This window comes from Callorhinchus milii, unplaced genomic scaffold (genome assembly GCF_018977255.1).
Source record: "Callorhinchus milii isolate IMCB2004 unplaced genomic scaffold, IMCB_Cmil_1.0 Scaffold3, whole genome shotgun sequence".
Lineage (NCBI taxonomy): Eukaryota > Metazoa > Chordata > Chondrichthyes > Chimaeriformes > Callorhinchidae > Callorhinchus > Callorhinchus milii.
In genome coordinates, this window is record NW_024704744.1 from 86,802,992 (window position 1) to 86,822,015 (window position 19,024).

At 39.3% G+C, this 19,024-nt stretch overlaps 1 protein-coding gene across 4 annotated transcripts in view; it reads right to left on the reverse strand.

Annotated features, from left to right (window-relative positions):
- mark1 (MAP/microtubule affinity-regulating kinase 1) overlaps positions 1-19,024 on the reverse strand; it is a 91,366-nt gene that overhangs the window by 60,073 nt on the left and 12,269 nt on the right. The window contains exon 1 of one of the 4 annotated variants that reach the window (XM_042333064.1): positions 17,989-18,153. The exons of 2 other annotated variants lie outside the window; for them this stretch is intronic. Coding sequence is in view for 1 of the 2 variants with exons in the window: in XM_042333065.1 (XP_042188999.1) it covers positions 10,413-10,430 (18 nt within the window). In the remaining variant the exon portion in view is untranslated. Of the gene's footprint in view, positions 1-10,312; positions 10,431-17,988; positions 18,154-19,024 lie in introns of those variants that run through there. One more of the 4 variants, XM_042333065.1, reaches the window with a different exon arrangement.

Consider the following 19,024-nt stretch of genomic DNA (forward strand, 5'->3'; position numbering starts at 1 on the left):
CCAAACAAGAGCTTGGTGTCCCCAGGATTATACTCAGTCTCCAGAGTCTCTGGTTACTTATGCGATCGCGTAACTAGAAGATCTTTTTCACCACTTGCCTGATAGGTATTGAGCCCCATTACACTGTATGTAACTTTGTTACTTCTCAAAACACAGAAGAGTCTACATTCTACTCGTTATGTTGGTGAAGATTTGAAGATCCATTGCTTAAACTGTACGGTTTGTAATTTTATTCAGCGATGAAGTAGCAAAACACAAACTGGTCAAGAACAAGATCACAGTGAGGCTGACATCGGACTTGAGACTTTCCTTTTCCCTCAACCCCATTCATTGATTCAGCAATTCTCAAGGATTCCTTTCTCTCAGCCCATCACTTGTAATATTTCTACTGTACTCTCACCCTGACCTTAGTTTCAATTTCCACACTGTCTTTATTTTCATCCCACTCGTGAAGGTCTAGAATTAATTGAGACTCAACATTCAGCTGAACATTAAAAAGAAGCCTCGTTTATTCAATGCCAGACTTCTGCTAATACAGTAGCTGCTCAATACTTTTTTCCTCCATGATAACTGCACCACCATGATATCTGTGAGTAAAATCAAAAGTATTTACAACTTAGTGTTCAATTTAAAAGGGTTTAATATAAGATCAATTATTTTCATTGCATGTACGTACACTGCAACTTTTATCATCTTATTTTTGTAGTCCGATTAATTTTATAGGTTGTCCTCTTGTTTTTTTATAGTCTAAAATAATATAAAGTTGAATTTCATTTGAACAAAAAGATATTGAGTAAAACTTTGTAGCAAAACACTCAAATAAATTTGAGGCACTTTTACGTGCTTTAAACATTCCCAAATATTTCACTAAACATACATTTTTGAGAAGGATTTTTTGTATTTAACAATACAGAAAGAATCACTGTTAATCTTAGTAAAAGTGGGTCCATTTAAAGGTGTTTCATACAGCATAACCACAATTTGTTGTGGACTGATCAGTTTACCTGTACTGACCCATGTGATGGATTTACAGGGCCTGACTAAAAAAAAAATAATCCTTGCATTTGATATAGCGTCTCATCAGGTCTTGGAGACGTCTCAAAGCGCTTCACAGAATATACTGTAAAGTGAACTGACTGTATATTTTGTGGGCAAAATGTTTCATCTGTCCTGGAATATTCTTAAACTTAACAATTGTGGAATTCCACCCAATAGTGATAAGTGGTTCACTTCCAAGCTGCAATTCCCAAACCACTCATCTCAGTTGGATGAAGAATGGTTTGCTACTTAAGATACAACAAACATATTTAAAATACCAACATCTAGAAATGCATTTTTACAGGGACTCGACGCAAAATACAGTACATTAAATTAAACCACATAAAGACAGCAATCTAACCTGGAACAAATACACAGTATGGTTTGCCATGCAGGCTCTGATTTTATAATACTATTGCTGTCTGCACATCAGTCCTTAGACATTACTGGAAATACTCAACTCTCTAAAAGTAGCTTATGACCAAAATAAACCAGACAATATACCAAAACACATTTATGGCCTAGTACTGCCCTAGTCTAGATGGTGCATGTAGTCATAATAATAATCCTTCCATTTGATATTACGCATTCACTAGAATGCCTGCCTACCTATGAGCTCAAGGTACCGAAATAAGGCTTGATACAATAGGCTAAATGCCAGTAATATTACTGAAGTGTATACACATCCTTGCAATTCAGTTTTATATAGTGCGCAGGAGGAGGTCTCAAAGTACCCCACAATGCTGGTTGGGCACCTGAATGGACCGGGGAGGAGGAGAAACCAAAAGAGAGTGAGGAGAAGAAAGATGACCAACAGCACGAAAGGTCAAAGTGGTAAGTCTTGAGGTGGACTTCTAACTTAGAGAAGAGTGTGACAAACTAAGCCAGGCTGACCTCATGTTTGCAGTTTAGGTCTTTCAGTAAGAAAGAATTCCAGAGGCATCACTTCTGATGCACGAAATGATGGGCGGCATTTTGAAGAAAGCCGACCTGTTTTCAGTCTGCATTTTGGATATTTGGGTTATTAAATGTCAGGGCCTCGTCCCGATAAGAGAACTATTTTATAATGAAGCATGTTACAATAGGAGTTCTATTGTATTTTAAATAACAGGGAGTTCTCCTAGTACACTAGTCATTATATTTCCTTCATCCAAATTTCCTACAACAGATGGATTGGTCATTTGTCTCATTCCGGACGTTACTGGCACAGGCTGGCTGCTGTGTTTCCTTGCATAACAAAAAGTCACTATGCTGCAAAGGAACTCATTGTGTGAAGCACTTTGAGAGGTTCTGATGTGATAAGCCATTTATATCAAATGTAAGTTGTGGTACTGAGGTGTATACATAAATTGGAGTTGATCCAAACAGGTGGCGATAAGATTTTCAAATTATTACTTATTAAAATAATTTATCAAAATTGCTAACACTATCTACCAGACTCCCAAGAGTAGCAACAGGTGTATGGGTTACTTGGGAGGCATCAGTTTTTACACAGATCTATTGCAATTCCTGCAAGGACAACCTCTGAAATTTATAATTGGAAAAAGAGACGAGAGTAGCGGTGTGTTTTATCTGGCAAGCAGCTTTGCGAGAGGAAAGAGTGCGTGAGCAGTGAGCAGGTCTGTTTTTCAAACTGTATTACAGTAATTGGCAGGAAACAATCACAGTGCATTTATCCATTTAAAAACACACAATAACTTGCTTACTGGGGAAGAAAGCAGTGCATAGACAGACCATCGTATTCACTGATATGCCAATTAATAGAAAAGGGCTTTTGGACTGACTCTAGGTTAAAGTAGGAATGACAATGTCAGCTTGCTCGGACTCTTTGAATGACTAACAGGAAAGAAACCATCATTAACAATGCAGATTGTTGCACGACCACAGAGTGTACAATAAGACTGTGGCACAACTACAGACGGTGCACTAAGACATTATAATCCACACACACACAAGTAATTTAATTCTTATTTTAAAGAAATATCCCAAGTGCCCTTCTTAAATCCTCTATTGCACCAGTTCTTTCACAGCACCCTAATATTTAATAACTTCACACAGAAATTTAAACTTTGAGCTAATATTAACTTATATCTCCTCATTGCTGCCCCCTGACTCCAAATTAGTTAACATTTAGCTCTCCTTCCTACTGAAAAGATCTCTCTCTCACAGTACCATATAGATCATGGGAATAATTCATGAGCATAGTGGAAGCATTCATCAATAAATGCGTCTGAAAGCATGAAGTGGTAATGGTCATTTTCATACTGGATTGACTGCAGTCACCTTCTCAACCACAGACTGCAGTAAGGGAGAGGTCGTGGCTTTGATTTAGCACAGCTACTGCTGCAATCAATAAAGTTACAGAAGTTATTTTACATTTACAGCCCCTAACTAGACTTTCCTCAAACATTATGACCTTGAACTCAGGGAAAAAACTGCTCACACATCCTAATCAGCTGGATGCATGTCTCGGTGTCCGAAAGGTGCAGGATTTTTAGTTGGTTGACTCACTCACTGTTCACTTGCGCTACCTCAATTGTGTTCAAACAGTAATGGAAAAACAATACGAACATCAGAACAAGACGGTCATTCAGACCTTCACAGTCTCGCCCTGGGAAAGTTTCAAATTCAGATTTTTCAAGCTTCAAAAAGACAACCAAACATTATTGAAAAATGCAAACTGCACTAAACAAATTCAAATAAATAGAAATTGCTGGATGGAGGTTGGATGCCGGATCAACCTTATTATTACTATTATTAATAATAATAACATTTTGGTATAGCACCTTTCACGTCAGGAGGATGTCCTCAAGCGCTTCAAAGGATATAACAACAACTTGCATTTATATAGCACCCCTCATGCAGGGTAGCATCCCAAAGCACTTTATATATTGTAGGGAAGAGTGACTGTGTGTTTTACGGGCACCTTGGGTTATCCTTCCAACATGAAAAGTGCTCCCTAAATGTTGTTGTGGATGAATCAGCCCAATAACGTCATGGACAATGTTTTAGCCTGCAAGGCCATTTTGTCTTACGTTTAATGTAAATTTAGAAAATTCTTCCCTCTATTCGGTTTTAATTTGGAAGCCACTTCATGTAGCTTGTAAAACCAACCGGCTTCTAAATGAAAGCTGAATTCAAGAATTTTCCTCGATTTTGTGCAAATTTTGAGGCAAAATGGTCTCACAGACTAAGACTAAGATTAGGTGAAATTTCAGGCCACTGAACAACAACTTGCATTTATATAGCAGCCTTCATGCAGGTAGTGGTCTCAGAGCACTTTTAGCAGTGGAGGAGAGTGGGGAGGTGATTGTAAACAATCCTTGCATTTGATATATCACGTTATTGAGACGTCTCAGAGCGCTTCACAGTATATACTGTAAAGTGAATTGACAGTATTTTGTGGGCAAAACATGGCAGCCATTTGTCCCACAAACAGTTATGTCAATAATCAGCAATATTTAGAAGGAAGCAGATTTGTATCTAGATTCGCACAAAACATAGGCATCAGTAGAAAGAGAGAGCGAGGGCTCCACACCCCAGTCTCTCTCCAGTAGCAACAAATAAAATAATTATTCGATTCAGTGCCTAATGTCACCTTGCCTTAAACGTCAAGTATTATAGTGACTGAGTTTGTAGCTGAACTTAGCAGCCAATTTGCACACAGCAATGTCCCACAAACAGGTGACCGTAAACATGGTCAAAGAGTAAGGTCTGAAGATGGGCAAAGAGGGGGCAAGGAATCTTACTCTCGCCTTCCTTTCCAATGCAAAGTTAATAAGCGGCAGTAAACTTTTACATCAGCCACACAAGACCTTGAAAATATACGCATTCACTTAATGAAAATAAATCACACAGGTCAGGTTGGAAATAATGTGGCATTCAGCATTGAAAGGCTGCCAAAAATAGACTCCATTTTACAAAGCAATCAGCACAAATGTCTGTTGGATATCCAGTAGCTGAGGGTGGGGGGGAATGAGGGGGAGAGCTGTGCTCGACTGGACCTGAATGCTAATCCCTTGAAACAAAATCCTAAAGTTAGAATTTACAGTCCAACAATTTTAGGCTGAGTTCCAGGCAGCCTGAGATGATAGGAACCCTGCCCTATCATAGTCCAGGCCAACAATGCTCAACTCTAGTTGTGTGACTATTCAACAAAAAAAATTAGTTATTAACCCATAGACAAAGTATGACTAAAATATGTTTTATGACCTCCCACAACAACAAACTACACCCCACACTAGCTCTCTACATTGTGCAATCGCTCTTAATGTTTCCCGTGGTTGCTTCAAAAGTGTCTTAATTCAAAAAAAGGATTTTGCATGTACATTACAAAATATAATAGAAAATTACATTTGTATAACGCCTTTCACGTCAGGAGGATGTACAGAAATTAACCCAAATTTTCCTGCCTCAGTACTAAGAACTTACATACAGTACCGCTTTCTAAATCGTTTGGTTTATTCAGTCTGAGTTTAATGTTGCATGCTCCTTTCAGAGTTTTTAAAAGTCTCGAACCCTCCTAACCTAAATGTTCCTGTCTCGCTCCAGGTCAGTCTTGAGTGATTGAAACAATGGTGAACTTTTTTCAGCCGTCACTCCCATACATAATACCCGGGACGTGGGTCAGGCTGCAGACAGGTAAGAACGTGCAGTCCACAACCCACCCCGACTCGCAATGCCAGGGCAGCAAATCCTGCAGTGTATTTGAAGTTTAAAAATAAATGCAGCTCAATAAATGGACTTCTGATTGCACAATCGCAAAAGAAATGATTCAGGTGCCCACGGCGCTTATAAAGGCAGATGTATCTTTTAGCGTTTTCAATTCAACAGGGTTTTACAATGCAATGCTTTTTACTAGTTGTGTCCCAAGTGCTCTTTCTTTTAAAAAAAATCAAAAAATGCATTAAGATATTTTCTTGCCCACAAAAGGCAAATTTACCAAATACAATTTTTAAAAAAATGAAGTTCTACAATAAATCAATGATAAAAGTGTGCTCTTAATGCAGCAGTACAAAAAGGAAATTCAAATCCACTTCCAGCATTAGGTATTCCATCATTCTGATGGGATCACAAGTCTCTGCTCCGCACCACAGCTTTTCTCCTTTCATTTGGTATAGCATCAGGAGGATGTCTCAAAATACTTGACAGAATTTAATATAAAGCGTAGTGACTGTATATTTTGTAGGCAAATGTGGCAGCTAATTTGTGAAATGCATTCCATCTCAGACACAGGGAAAGTTTAATGTGCAAATCCCATACATATGTGGAACTGTCTGGTTTGATTACTCTTAAGCACGGTGATGGGATTCCGAATGAGTTAAGACACTTGGCTGACCAAAAAAAAAGCCCAATCGCTCAATCCCTCAATGTGTATTGAAAAGACACCCACCCTATAATAAAACATATTATAGAGTGTGTGTGTGCGTGGCAACAACTCTGCAAAACCCCTCTTATTTACTGAAACAAGAATGACAGTCTGTAAAAGATCTGCCAGTTCACTGAAAATTGCAGCACAGATTGAATTGATTTATATAATCCACTCACTATCCCAAAATATTCAGTAGCGTTTTAATGTTGGTAAATCACTGATCCTTGTTGGATAACCAATACAGAGATACCTCTACTGTCTTTTGCATTGAAATGTGTCATTTAAAATCCTAAGTCTTCAAAATATAATATTTACTGTGTTTCAAATATGGTTGACCTTCAAGGCAGTTAAATAATTTAACCTCTCTAAAATTAAAAATGATGTGGGTTTACAGATCCTTCACATTATCATGTATTCTACAATTACCATTGAGAATCTTTGCCTGTAAGGCTGGTACTGAGATAGTGTGTTTTTTGGGGCATTCTTAGAACCTGTCCACATGGACCCTAAATGTCTTTTCCAGTCATGTACAATCCCAAGTTATTAACAACAACGACTTGCACTTATATAGTGCCCCTCAAGCAGGGTAGCATCCCAGAGCGCTTGACAGTGGCGGAGCACGACTCACTATAAACCCACTGTAATAATACTTTGATTTTAATACACTACAAATTCATACAGCGCCTTTTACATCAGGAGGATGTCCCAAAGCACTGAACAGCCTAAGGTTTGCACCCAAACTGGGGTGGGGATGAAGGGCAAGATGGCTGAAAGCATGGTCAAAGAGAAAGGCCTTGAAGTAGAAACTGAAGGAAGTGAGGGAAGAGACAAGTTGAAAGATGGAGTTCCAGAAGATTGGGGCAGATATGCTGAATGCCTAACCGCCAATGGTGGGGCAGGGGATGTGAACAGAACAGTACTCGCAGAGCGGAGGGAATGGTTTGCTTGATGGGGTTTGAGGAGGTTGCAGAGGTAGTGCCTTATCATGTCGAAAAGTCTCAAAGTGCTTTGCAGTAATTACTTTTTTTAAATAAAGTGCATGGCTATTTATTTGTGAGCGACACAAATATTCACACAAAATATTTGAAAATGTTCTCAGGGAGAAAGAGCTACAAATGATCAGAGAAATCCAAGGGAAAACATCTCTAGAAACGGGAGTGTTCCAAACAGCTGGTGTTAAAACCTCAAAGGTTTTGTAAAGCCTAAACCTTTATTTGACATGAGTCACAATTAGCACATTTTGTTGTCAACAGCATGATTAACTAACTACGCATTACATAATAACCAAGATTGTCATTTCAAATGCATTCATCACCAAAGTAACACTGATGCTATTCATGAACAAGCTCTGTCTGTCCTAACAGTAATTTGGACAATAAAAAACCTGTATTGTATCTTCCATGTATTATTAAAGACGGGACTCTTCTTAAAATAGAGAATTTTCACCATTCTTTCTCCTCGGCATCAGTCTGGCACATGTGGTAAGTTTTTGCCTCTGGATAAGAACAGCAACAAAATTACATTTGTAAAGCGCGTTTCATGTCGGGAGGATGTCCCAAGGCGCTGATCAGGGATCAGGACCCGATCATGGGGGTGCAGGGTTGGGATGGGGAAGGGCAGAGAGGCAACTGAAGGCACAGTCGAAAAAGAAGGTCTTGAGTCGTGCCTTTAAGGAGGCAAGGGAGAGAGCAAGGTCAAGAGACTGTGGGATGGAATTCCAAAAGGTGGGACAGAGAGTCTGAAAGCCTGGCGGTCAATGGTAGGGCAGGTAGGGTGGGATACATGGTGCAGGCCGGAGTCTGCCGAATGGAGGGAGTGGACAGGTTGATAGGGGGTTGGCAGGTCAGACAGGTAGGGAGGGAGCAAGGCCGTGGAGAGCCTTGAAAGGGAGAAAAGTCATGGGGTTGGGGCGAAGAGGGCAATGACATGCAATCATTTCGTTGAGAAGTTAAAACTGAGGCCCTGTCTGCCTTTCAGGTGGATGTTAAAAATCCCATGACATTTGTCAAAAAGAGAAAGGAATTTCTTCTGCTGTTCTGGGCAACAATCTTTCAGATTTATTAATTGTTCTCTTCAAGGACATGTGTGGAAGTTCCAGTTCCTCTCCTAAGTGACCAATCTTCACATGCAAGTCTCGACAATGAATGTTGGTGGAGATGGGGGAATGGATGTCAACTCAATAAAATACTCAGCTGACCAAAGGCACTGATTTACAATTTATGCAGTGTCTTTCAGTTTGGGAGGACACCTCAAAATGCTTCCCAAAGCATTGATATGCATTGATTTTTTTTCATCCTTAATCTTGGGGTGCGCAGATACCATTACAGTACCACAAATAGTGTCCCAGTTCAATGCAGACTTTGTGGGTGTGAATAATTTAATACTACATTGGGCGATATCATTACCCACTAGGTCATAATAAGAGATAGCAGGGAATTATTTGTAACCTGGAACAAACTGTTGACACTGAATCATTTCGGTCACTGGTGTAATATTTAGGCTTCATTGTACAAAGATAATTATACTTTGTAATATTCTATTACTATTTTACAAGCTACCTAGGATTTCCATGCCTGAAATGACTAAATTGCTGATCTGTGGGTCAAAACAGGCCATTAACTGAAATGAACGAGAGGACTGAAATCCCTTTTGCTGGGATACTGAAAAGGATGCTGCAAATCTAATCTGACCTGGGATTTGCAGAATAAAAACAAATAGCCTGCTAACATTCTTACTGGAAATCCCAGGCTGAGTCAGGATTGGGGAGTAGGAAATCCGTTCAGTAATAAATAATATTAAACTTTGCATTTGATATAGCACCTCTGACACCGGTCTCAAAGTGTTTCACAGATTTACTGTGAAGTTCAGTGACTGTCTATTTGTGGGAGAAAACTGTAATCAATTTGTGCACAGCAATGTCCCACAGATGGCCATCAATTGAATGACAAATTTTATTTGGGGAATTGTTGGCCAGGACACCAGGAGAAACTTCCTTCTCTTTTTCAAATAGTGCCGTGGGATCTTTAACGTCCACCTGAACAGCCAGACCCGACCTCAGTTTAACGTCTCATTGAAAGCGCGGCACCTCTGACAAGCTATAAGAACAAGGTCTTAATGTGGGGTCTAACCCCCAACTGTCTAACTCAGAGGCAAGAGTGCTACCAACTGGGCCAACAATATATAAAAGTGTATACATTCTACGACTGCCACATAGCATTTTTTCAAAAAGCAGAAATACTGACTTGGGAAACATTGTGAGCAGCACAAATTCAAAGACACGAATTGTAAAACCATAACGTGGAGTGAATATATTATTCAGAATAAACATCATGCATCAGAATTGACATTAATTCACTTGGCAGGTCATTTTAAAAAAATACGTGTTGGCAGACACAAAACTTGATAAATTTCATATCCTGAAAATGATTTAATGGAATCTAAATTGATGCCATCGCAGGTTGGGCATCTGCAATACAGCCTTTGTTAAGCCATTCCTGATATCTGTCACAGAGCTGTTAAACTTCGAGGAAAGGCAAGGGCTGATGTTCGTGATCCACAAAAGTGACACAGATTGCAAAGCCATTCAAAGCACATCTCTGGAGCCGTATTTATTTTTAAGAATGACACACATCAAGAGGTTAGAGTTCAAAAACCAAACAGGAAGATTGTCAGGTCTGTTTTCAAATGTATGTCGAAAAAATTCCCCCAAGATATTCATTTTGTGAAAGCAGCGGGAAAATTTTATATGTTATTTGCATGGGAAAGGTCCCTAAATACTTTAATTATTCCTATCCTTGACATAACCTGACAGTGTAATTTTTGCGGTAATAATCCCAATCCCAATATTTTACATGGTTATTTCAGAATAAGCAGGAACTCTGAATTCACCATTCAGCACTATAACTGTTCATCCATTTGGCTTCTCTATTGAGTAAAGAAGTGCGCACTGTGGGCAAGTATGTTGAATGGTCTCAGCCACTTCATTGTATGAATCATCTACTTGCTAGGAGAACTCAGTGCACTAAAGTGAACAAAATGCAGAAAATGCTTTTATTGAAAACAATGCCATTATAATATACCACTGCTCCAGCACACTTTTATATATTTATTACAAACTCTGTAGTGAGAATATGCTACTACTACTTAACCAAGCCCAACCTGTGACGGCATCAATTTGGATTCCACAAAATAATTTTCATTATATTACAAATATAATGAGTGATACTAAGTAGGCCAGTCTTAATTCTTAAACCCATTTGTAATAACATTTAACTTAGTCCACAATTTTATTACAAACTTATTGTTTCCCATCTCAAAATCATCTAAACTAACTTTGTGTATCACAAAACCAGGAATGAAAATTACTAAAGCTAATTAGTGTGTGTTTATTTGGAAACATGGACAAAAATATTTCACTACAAGTAGTCCTTGCATTTAATTTTATACTGTATGACATTGTTGCAACCTCTCAAAGCACTTCACAGGATTTCCAGTAGAGTGTAGTGACTGTATTTTGTAATAATACTTGCATTTTATATAGCGCCTTATCGAGTCACTAATACATCTCAAAAATACTAAATAGGCCAGAATTAAGTCTTAAAACCATTTGTATTAAGATGTAAGTTAGTGTACACTTTGGGAAAAGTCTTATAGTCCCAGTGTGGAAGCATGTTTTCGGACAAAAAACAGGTTTCCAAATTAAGGCTGATTTTAACAATTTTCTAAAATTCCATACCATGGCCTCAAGGGTAGACCAAGAGAGATTTCAGACCTTGTTTCAAGTTTGGCAAATGCCCGACAAACTCTCACCTGATTTTAACTCTAACCAAATAATAATGACTTGGTCACTCAATCCACCAATGTTTGTGGGGACAAATTGGCTTCCACGTTTCGCCCACAAAATATACAGTCAATTTGCTTTACAGTATATTCTGTGAAGCACTTCAAGATGTCTCGAAGACATAAGGCGCAATATCAAATGCAAGATATTATCATTATTAACTCTACAAACTCAATCACTGGCATAAAGTCCCAATTCCTCAGATTGAGAAAGCTCTGACTCCTTCCAACGTAGACGCCTTGCAACAAGCAAAGACAGAAAGTCTCCTGTCTTAGAAGGTTGCAATACATGGACATGGAAGAAGTCTCAACTTTCTCAATCTGAGCTCTTAATTTGTATTAATAATAATACTTGCATTTGATATAGCGCTTTTCACGTCGGGAGGACGTCCCAAAGCGCTTCACAGAATATACTGTAAAGTGAATTGACTGTATATTTGTGGGCGAACGCGGCAGCCAATTGCGCACAGCAATGTCCCACAAACAGTCATGGATTCAAAATAACCAATTTATTATTGGTTTTGGTAGGGATTATTATTAGGCGTGTGGAGTAAGGAAACTTGCCCAAGGTTTCGCCCTGCCTGGAATTGAACTCAGGTCTCTCACTTGCAAAGCGAGTGCTCTAACCACTGAGCTACAGGACTCTAATTTGCATTGGTTCATAAATAGGACTCACCCAGAGACTCCAAACAGATGCGGTATGAAAATTAGAAAATTAACAACTGTTGAAAAGGAGGGAGTTAAAGAGTTGCTGAGGCCTTTTACTGGGAGCAGAGTTAGGGGATTTTGGAGCCATATTGTAGGAGTCAGTGTCAAGGGAGTGTTGGTTCATGAGATACTCCTAATCTGAAGTTGATTGAGACCAATGGTGGACACTCCAATTGCAAATTTATTCAATTTCCCAGCATTGATTTCCCATGCCTGGTTAAATAGAATATCATGCCATGAACCCCATACAAACACAGCCGCCTCCGATATCTCAGCTCTGAGATCACAGCCTCAAGTCCAGGCATTTTTTGTTTTATGTTAAGCAGAAACAAAAGATGGAAAAAAAATGTCTGGTACAAAAGGCTTACAAATTATTAGGATGCAGAATCCTAATATTGATGACACTGGAACAAAGGATTAGATTAGGATAGCACAAACCTCCCCCACTTTTACCTTTACTGTCCACCAAATTCACAGACTTCTGTTCAGACTTCTACTTCTGTTAATATTATTGTCCTGGGCTTTTGCGTGGAGGAAAGCAAAAGGCATATAGTCTTGATATCAGTCTACTATTTTGATCATATGTTTAAAAGAGTGTTTAACAAAAGTCAGCTGACTATTTTCTTTTTGTGAAAGAAAAGGACCAAAAACCAACAGCACCTGGATCTTGCCAAATTTTGATACTCAATTCAATTGCATTAAAAGCAGTGAAAAGCAATAAATAGATTTGCTTGGTCAGCAGGAATAAAACCAAGATTATTGGCAGCTGAATCATTTATGCATGTAGGTTTGATCAAGTCCAACGCAGCCAAGTGGCAGCATATGAGTTTGCATACAGAAATGCATTCACCTCTGGCAGCAATTATTTCACGAGGAAGGACCGAGTCGACAAACTGCTAGATCGTATAATTACTGCCAGAAGATAATATTGTAAAAGGGGTCTATTAAAGAGCAGGAGCAGGCTGTGATTAGATGGCTCAATTGGAGAAAAGAAATTAGCACAGACTGGCCTGTTTCTTTGCTGTGACATTTTATAGCCTAGGCTGATACTCCAGCAATACGCTGTGGAAGCAATAACAATAATAATCCTTGCATTTGATATAGCACCTTATCACGTCCTTGAGACATCTCGAAACGCTTCACAGAATATACTGTAAAGTGAAATGATTGTATATTTTGCTGATGAAATGCAGTGGTGCCATCCTTCGGATGAGATGTTAAACCAACCTCCACCTGACAGTTCAAGTAAACATTAAAGATCCTTTGTCACTATCTGAGAAGAGAAGGGAGTTTCTCCCGGTGTTTGGCCAACAATCCTCCAGGTTGGTTTCCTGAATTTACTAAAGTTTCCACTTCATGGCAGTTTATGGGACATTACTGTGCATCAGACAGACTACTGTATTCCCCTACAAATCACAGCGCCTTGGGCGTCCTCCCGACGTGAAAGACGCTTTACAAATGTAATTTTGTTGTTGTTATTCCATTTCAATATACAGACGCTATATTAGGTGCAAAGATGATTATTGCTATATTCTCTGAAAAATTTGTGGCTTTTAAACAGATCTTGAAAGTGGGGAACTTCTATCAATGGAGACCAGCATTCAAATCCCTCTCAATGGATATTGACAGTCAGATGTCCCTGGAACTTCCTCAGAAAAAATGGTGACAATTTTCGAGGAGCAGAGAAAGGAGCCCTTTCCCCACATACCATTGCCTTTTGTGGTTGAAACAAGTGGTAGCAACATGACCAAGAACAATCAAATCTGCCTCAGAACATCAAAAAACCACACGAACCCTACATATTTTGCATAGAAAATAAAATGTGTTCTGTGATTTAAGATAATGGATGAGATCATTAACCTAAATCTAAATACTCTCATGCATGATTACACCAATCATGCAATGTCCTAACTACATTAAGGATTATGTGGACTATTGTGTTAACAGACCGGACATACACACAACTTCCATTATTAAAACAATGTTTAAACATTATACAAATATCATGCAATACACATATATCTTGAAATAGCCAAAACAGAGCAAAATACAAAAGGGACTAGAAAACCTCAGATTTATACAGGTAAATAGTCTCTTTGATATAAATATATATATTAAAAAAATTAATCAAAACTAATGGTGATGTTTTGACAAAAGACTGCCTGCCTCTTCTGTCTCCTCCACTCCATATGACTGGGGACAGGATCAAACAGCCCTGCCATACACTGACTGACAGAGTGAAGACAGGTCTAATATTAGTCCAAATGTGAATTGACTGGCCAGTCACTATGGGATGTGGCTCACCAATTTCAACTGGGAAGCCCTGTTTACTGGGAAAAGTACAGGCGTTTTTTTTTATATAGTAAGAACAAGGCTTACGCCCATGTTATGTGTCTCGTTCACTGTCCACACTGAAGAAAATGGAAAATTCCCAGCCTGTATTATTTTGGGTTGCAGTGCTTACGCAACTTTCAGAGGGCTAAATAAAGCAACATGGCTAGTGTTGGTATTATATTTAGAGTAATGGATACCCTGTAGGTACAGTTGGATGAAACTGCTGGGCAGTAGCATAATCTAGAGATTCAGACAAATGTCAGGAATTGCAAGAAATGTCTGTACATTCTGGGAAACCTTTAACTACACTTGTAGTTATTATTATGATTATTAATTATTATTACTGTACCTCAAAGATGGAAATTCCACACATTTGGAGGCTCCAAACTCAATCGCACTGAATGTTTATGTTGAACTCTGCTATCAGCTTCTCAAGTAACAAATATTAAAGTGCAATATTTGTGATTCCTTACAATTTGTCATGCAGCAGCTATAAAGTAACTGCAAACAGACCAATCTAGAGAGTGTTTCCCAGTGGCAGAGAAGAATATCATTGCACAATGTCCATTTTGCCACCTTTGTGCATTGGTAAGTGTTGACTCGATCTTTTGCGATGTATGCATTTCTTACTGAAACCAATCCCAACTGGGCCAACATGGTGAAGACCGTGAATGCAGCAGAGGAGGTGAAGGCAATAAGCAACCATGCAGAATTGAAGCAAGGTGTGAATATATACCTTACATTTACACATATACATGCTCTTCTATTCTCTCTCTCTCTCTCTGTCTGTCTTTCTCTCTCTATCCCTCTGAGAGCAAGTAGAAATCAGGATATTTGGCTTGACATGTTGCTGAGCCAAAATGCTGAACTAACAAGAGTGACAAATCATACTTCAACACCAGATGGCTGCTGGAGCGGCATTGGCAGAGCATTTAGCTACATATCAGACACATTCAGGGATAAATGATACTTGTAAAGGAATATATTTAATACTAAATTATAAAATACTAGGGAACGGAGTCCTGAAGTCAGTGATTAGGGCACTCGCCTCAAGTGCGAGAGATCTGGGTTTGATTCCCAGCAGAGCGAAATGTTGGGCAAGTTTCCTTATTCCACACTCCTTTGTTTACCTAGCAGTAAGTAGGAATCAAGTTGGTAGTCGATTGGCGGATTGCTTTTCCGGGGGTAATAATTCCTTCAAAAAAAATAATAAATTGGTCACTTCAATCCACAATTGTTTGTGGGATACTACTGTGCGCAATTGGCTGCTGTGTTTTGCCCACAAAATGCAAAGCCAATTTACATTACCGTATATTCTGTGAAGCACTTTGAGACGCCTTGAAGACGTGATAAGGTACTATATCAAATTCAAAGATTATTATTGCTAGAAATCTAAAACTGCTAACTAATTAACGACATTGTGAACAATAACGTTTACTAATGCAAGACTAGCTTTTGTGTTTTCCAAAGTTTGCAAACTTTAACTTAGAAACAAGTGGAGTCCAGCTCTCCATCCGCAATCCTTCTTTCTCTCATCTTTAGCTCCATTTTGCCACAAATATATAGTCAATTCACTTTACAATCTATTCTGTGAAGCACTTTGAGACGTCTAGAATACGTGAAAAGCGCTATATCAAATGCAAGGATTATTATTATTTAATATAAAAAATAACAATCCTTGCATTTGATATAGGGCCTTATCACATTGTCAAGACTTCTCAAAACACTTCACAGGACATACAGTAAAGGATATACTATAAATGTGAGCAAATTCCTTACTTTCCTTTCTCGTGCTACTTAAATTTGCTTCCTACATTCCCTCCAAACCACTGTCTCACTCCACCATTTCCCTCCCCTTCTCCACCTCCTGAGATTCTCTGATCTCAGCCTACATACCTCAACCGCAATTGGCTCAGTGACTGCATTTCACCCAACACTGCGACCGTGCACACGACTTTCTTCCATACACATTCTTGTGCTGCTCCAGACTGAGTCACTTCTCTCGAAGTAACCAAATGGGAAGCAGAACCGCACAACATCCCCTTCCCCATGTTACATCACGTAACACACAAGCTCAATTTGTCTTTGGGATTCAATCTGTGGTTTTGGTCAACAGCCTACATGTAAAATAAATTAACTAGATGCAAATGCGTGTGCTCAGATTGAATTGAAGGTGCCCTTAATTAAATGCTGACAAGGATTCCAGGTTATTCTGGAAATTTCCGCATTGGTTTGTAAAATACATTTTACACTTCAAATGCAAGAATTATTAGGAGAATGCATCTATATCTACTGTTAAGCTCTATACATAAATTGCAATTGGGTTTACCTAAACAGTTTTAAAAATATCAAATTCAGACTAAAAAGACTGTTTACTGCTTTTTACACCAGTGGTTAAGATAATAGGTTGCCATTGTTTCATTGACAGAGCATGAAATAAGCGGTACAGCAAATGACAAATGCATTATGACACACATTGCTAACAACTGCTATTTTCTCTCAGAACTCTCGCTGTAATTGCAGCCGGTGAATAAGAGGAAGAATCTTCCTTGGCTGTGTTTAAAATCTCCAGCGTCACAAAGCGGTGGCACTCCCATGGTACATGAGGGGGAAATATTCAGAATGTCCACATGCACAGTCCACACACACACACACCCACGCAACATACATCATTTCCATACATTTCCTGGTAGGAGTTTGAAGGAAAAAATAACCAGGAAAGAGAAGAATCCTTGTCAAGATACCCCAAAAATAACAATGGAATTATAAATAGCAATAACAGAGGAAAAAAGTCAGCAAAGAATGGTCAGGATCCTTCAGTACCTTGTGAATACGGTTGTGGGCATTAGCCTGATCTTGTCGTCATACAAAGTTCAGATGTGGGCGATTTGAGAGGTCCTCCCGACGTGAAAGGTACTATATAGATGTAAATTAGTGTGGCATTTTCTATGATGCTGCAAGCCCTAAACTTGCCAATTCGTTGCAGGTTTGGATTTCCAGTCTGTGCTGAGTTGGCTGATCTCAGTCAGGTCAGAGCACCTGTGTGGGCTCTAACATTGACCTCAGTGTTTTGGGTTGAATGGGAAGTGAAATCAGCAAGAGTTCCTGCTCATGACTGCTATACAGACCACTTCTGAAGAAATGAACCCATGTGTGAACTTTGAATGACATCAAGCTTGGGTTAATGCCCAGAGAGGTCAAACAGACTGCTAATACCTACTGTTAAGGTTCGTGTGAGAACAATCGGCAGTTGGGTGAAGTCCTGGAGGGCACCCAGCACCCATGGAATTTTACACCAGTAAAAACAGGGGGGAAAAAAGCAGCTTCAGGGGAGGAGGGAAGAGGAGAAAACTGGTGAGGGGCTATTTTCAATTTAAAAAAAGGTCTTTCTAGAATTTACAAAATATCAAATCATTGCGTTACTTAAATATGACGAGTTAGAGACTTATTCTTGCCCTTTTTATCCCTTGCTCTTCCTGTCTTCAAATTCCCTGATAACTCTATAGCTGAACCAAGCTCAACGATCCCACCCAAATCGTTTTTCTCCATCACCTCGCCTTTAATTTTGCTCCCCATTTTCCGTTCCTCCTCCTCCTCCAACAACAGCAACTTGTATTCCATTTACAAGGAAAATTCCCTGTGTTTGAAATAGAACAGCACGTTCCAAAGTGCCTAAACTTGCATGCAGCCATATTCACATTCTTCTGCCCCTCTTTAGGCCACAAGCTGAATTGTTCCACATCTTCTTTGTCAATTAATTTTCATCCTTTCATTTACCTATGCACATACTGTAGCTTGGTATCATCAGCAAATATTATATGGCAAGAAATGCTTTCTCCATTAAGAAAGGGGATCCAGAACAGGCCTCAGCAGAACTCTGATCATCAATGTCTCAGAGAAGAAGCTCGTTCCACCTTCTGCTTCCTGTTGCAAAATTAACATAATTTCACAGTACATCTCTAGTACAGCGGAACAGAACACACTGGCCCCAGGCCAGCTTACAGAGAAACCTGCTGCTAAGCGGACAACTCATACTAGACAAGATTTGTACAGCACTGACAGACATTATGAGGGAGTCAATCAGGATTGGGGAGGTTCCAATGGAGTGGAAGCGAGCAGATGTGCTCCGATTCAAGAAAAGTGACAAACCTAAACCTGGCAACTATAGAACCATTAGCTTGGCTACAGTAATTGGAAGAACTATGGGGTCCATCCTCAGAAAGTAAGTGGAAGATAACCTAAAATAATGTAATAAATGACAGCCAACGTAGGTTCAGAAAGGGTCGGTAAACGGGTACCTAAAAGGGTATTACCGCCCTGTTTTATTGCAGCGACGTGTTTCCATCAGCCCCCACCCAGTGCTCTACAACAACAACTTGTATTTATCTGGCACACTTCATACAGGGTAGCATCTCAGAAGGCCATGTCTAGCACATAATACAAATCTTTACAACTCCACTTGGCACAGACCAAATATTGGAAAGTCCTGAAGCTTTGGGGCCCAAGACCAGGAAGGATAATGATCGTTCCCCGAGAGGAATTTGGTTAAAGACTGGTCTCATGGGTCAGAATCTGGCTCTCTATTCATCTTCCTGGTAACCTATACCAGCTATTGATTACAATATACTGTACTTCTCGGTGTCTCTCCTAAACTTGCCCTTTATAATCCTCCGCCTGTGCCCTCTAATCCTCCTGGCTCAGTATTTCTGAACCTCACGTTTCAATTTTACTCTC